General features: G+C 51.8%; 1 protein-coding gene across 1 annotated transcript; it reads left to right on the top strand.

The window, feature by feature from the left end:
* The first annotated feature begins 2270 nt into the window (after positions 1-2270).
* LOC112616848 (cuticle collagen 34-like) lies at positions 2271-3321 on the top strand. The gene is made up of 3 exons (XM_025373651.1): positions 2271-2486; positions 2661-2714; positions 3010-3321. Exons 1-3 carry the CDS (start codon positions 2271-2273, stop codon positions 3319-3321), a joined length of 582 nt encoding a protein of 193 aa, XP_025229436.1.
* The last annotated feature ends 80 nt before the right edge of the window (positions 3322-3401 follow it).

Here is a 3401-nt window from a genome sequence, read left to right as displayed (position 1 = left end):
GTGAGAAGGTGAGTGAGGGAAGGCAGGGGCTGCACGGGGGGAAGAGATGAATCTAGTCCTATTGGGCAGGGACATTCTGGGGAGCCCCTCCCTGTCTGCTAGGATGGGACCTTTCCCCACTCTCACTTTGCCTCCTGCAGGGTGAGCCAGGGGAGGCTGGAGACCCAGGGCCTCCAGGAGCCCCAGGCATCCCGGTGAGTGACTGTGTGATGTGGTCCCTGCACCCAACTCAGGGAACCCCTGACCCCTGGGCATCTTGGGCCACTTTGACCTCTGGGCAGTCCAAGGTCATCCATTCACCCCTGTCCTATGGCCATCCCTGACTACCTTGAGGAAGGACATCTGGAAGGTCTCAGATAGGGCTGCTATATACAGTTCTGCAGGTTGCACACTGCACAAGACTGCATGGCCCAGGAGATAGGTGAGGGCTCAAATCTGAGTCATGAGTCCTGACTTGAGGATGAGTTGCCCTGAGGGAGCCCCTCTTCTAATTTGCTCAAGAACAGCACATGGGCTAGGCCGACCTTGCACATGACCAGTGGGCACCTAGACCGTCCAGATCTTTCACTGTCATAAGTCCCAGCTCCTTCTGACCTTTGACTCTTGGACAACCTAGGCTACTCTGAACCCTGACCCCAGAAAAGTCCCAGACCACCCCAATGCCTGAATCCAAGTATGCCAATCCTTGATGCCTGGAGAGTCCAGACCACTCTGACCTCCGACCTCTTTCTGTAAAGGGGCCCAAGGGAGACATTGGTGAAAAGGGGGACTCAGGCCCATCTGGAGCTGCTGGACCCCCAGGCAAGAAAGGTCCCCCTGGAGAGGATGGAGCCAAAGGGAACGTGGTGAGTCCTGGGGGGAAGTGGGGGCAGACATGGGAGGGGGCACTTGAGTGTACTTGAAGCCCTCCCAAACTTTTTATTTTTTGAGATGGAGTCTTGCTCTGTCACCAGGTTGGAGTGCAGTGGCATGATCTCGGCTCACTGCACCCTCTGCCTTAGGGGTTCAAGTGACTCTTCTGCCTCAGCCTCCCGAGTAGCTGGGACTACAGACACACACCACCACACCTAGCTAATTTTTGTATTTTTAGTAGAGATGGGCTTTCACCATGTTGGCCAGGATAGTCTCGATCTCCTGACCTCGTGATCTGCCTGCCTCGGCCTCCCAAAGTGCTGGGATTACAGGCGTGAGCCAGTAAGCCCGGCCGAAGCTCTCCCAAACTTCTAGCCAGAGATTGCATCCTCTAATTTACTGATCTCATGAGCAACCCCCAGAACATGGATGAATGAATTAATGGGTGGATGGATGGATGAATGAATGAGTGGATGAATGGAGGAATGAGTGAATTAATGAAAGGACAAGTGAATAATTCAGTGGATGGATGAATACGTGAGTGAATAAATGGATGAATAAATGAGTGAATGAATGGATGAACGAGTGAATGAATGGGTGAATGAGTGAATTAATTAATGGAAAAATGAATAAATCAGTGAATATATGTATATGTGAATGAATAAATGTGTACGAATAAATGAGTGAATGAATGAATGAATAAATTAATGGATGAATAAGTAAATTAATAGATGCATGAATGTGAATGAATGGATGAATGAATGAGTGGCCAAATGGACAAACGAGTAAGTGAATGAGTGAATGGATGCAAGAATGAATGGATAGATCCACAAGCGAACAAATGACTGAAGAGATGAGTATGAATGAATGGATACATCCATAGGTGAACAAAATGACTGAAGAGATGAGTGAATGAATGAATGGATGGATGGATGAGTGAATTAGTGAATAAATGTGTGAATGAAACATAAACGTGCAGTGGTTATACATCATTGAATGGCATGAAAGTTGGTTTCACAACAGATCATTCTAACGTTGTTGTAAAGGTTAAGGTTGAATTGGGTCAGATTTGGGGTGGATGTGGGATTTGGCCTTGAGGCGAAGGTTGAGGCCCTTCTGCCACCACAGTAGGGTTTGGGGTGGGTGGAGGTAAGGAAGGGGCTTTAGCATCTGTGGGACCTCGACTTGAATTGCATTGTTTGGAGTGTCCCTTCTCTGAGTGTGTGAATGGCTGGATGAATGGATGGATGGATGGATGGATGGATGGATGGATGGATGGATGGATGGATGAATGGTTGGATGAATGAATGAATAGACAAATGAATGGCCAGTTTTCTCTGTGAGACCCGAGCTGGGAGGTTGTGAGGAGGCTGCAGTGAGATCATGCGTGCAGCATTCCTAGCTCAGCGCCTGCACCCATGAAACACGAGAATGTTCGCTCTACCAAGCCAGGATTTTATGTTTTGTTCACTAATGTGTCCCCAGAAACCAAACTGTTCCTGGATACAGTTGATCTGTTCCATAAATGCATGATTGCTCTACAATTCAGAGATGTGATTATTAATCATTCTGTGTTCCAGGGACCCACGGGGCTCCCCGGAGATCTAGGGCCCCCAGGAGACCCTGGAGTTTCAGTGAGTGTGACCCCCTCCCCAATCCTGGCATATTTCCTAATTCTGTCCCCATTTCCCCACCCCCACAGACCTGGACCCTGACAGTGGAACCAATAACCTTCTTTTGCCTCCCAGCCCACCCCATTTCTCACATACTCTCATCACCCCTCCCAACTCTCTCTTCCCCCTATGCAGGGCATAGATGGTTCCCCAGGGGAGAAGGGAGACCCTGGTGATGTTGGGGGACCGGTGAGTGGGAAAACGGTGTGGTGCTGAGAGTGGGGGTTGGGGAGCTAATGAGTGAGTGAATTGGGGGGCAGGGGAGTGAGTTAGTGGAGTACCCAAGGTGCCTGCAGATGCCCCCACTTCATCTCTCTGGGGACCCCCAGGAATGTGAGCAGCTTAAGGAAGTAGGTGGGAGGTGGGAGTGCCTGGTGCTGGGGTGATGCTTGGGGAAGGCTGTCCTCTGGTCCTAGGCATCCTAAAACAGTCAGGCTCAAACAGCATTAGCTGAGACCACAACTGGTGTCCTTGTCTCCTCCAGGGTCCGCCTGGAGCTTCTGGGGAACCTGGCGCCCCTGGGCCCCCTGGCAAGAGGGTGAGTGATAAGCCACCTCCTGGATCCTCGGCTTACCTACAGTCCCCACTCACCTTACAGCCCCCACTCATCCCACAGCCCCCAACTCACCCACAGCCCCCAATTCACCCCACAGTCCCCACTCACCCCACAGTCCCCACTCACCCACAGCCCCCACTCACCCCACAGTCCCCACTCACCCACAGACCCCACTCACCTTACAGCCCCCACTCATCCTACAGCCCCCAACTCACCCACAGCCCCCAATTCACCCCATAGACTCCACTCACTCCACAGCCCCCACTCGCCCCACAGCCCCCACTCACCCACAGCCCCCACCCACCCCACAGCCCCCACTC

Source organism: Theropithecus gelada, unplaced genomic scaffold (assembly GCF_003255815.1).
Source record: "Theropithecus gelada isolate Dixy unplaced genomic scaffold, Tgel_1.0 HiC_scaffold_1113, whole genome shotgun sequence".
Lineage (NCBI taxonomy): Eukaryota > Metazoa > Chordata > Mammalia > Primates > Cercopithecidae > Theropithecus > Theropithecus gelada.
This window is presented reverse-complemented; position numbering and strand designations above follow the sequence as displayed.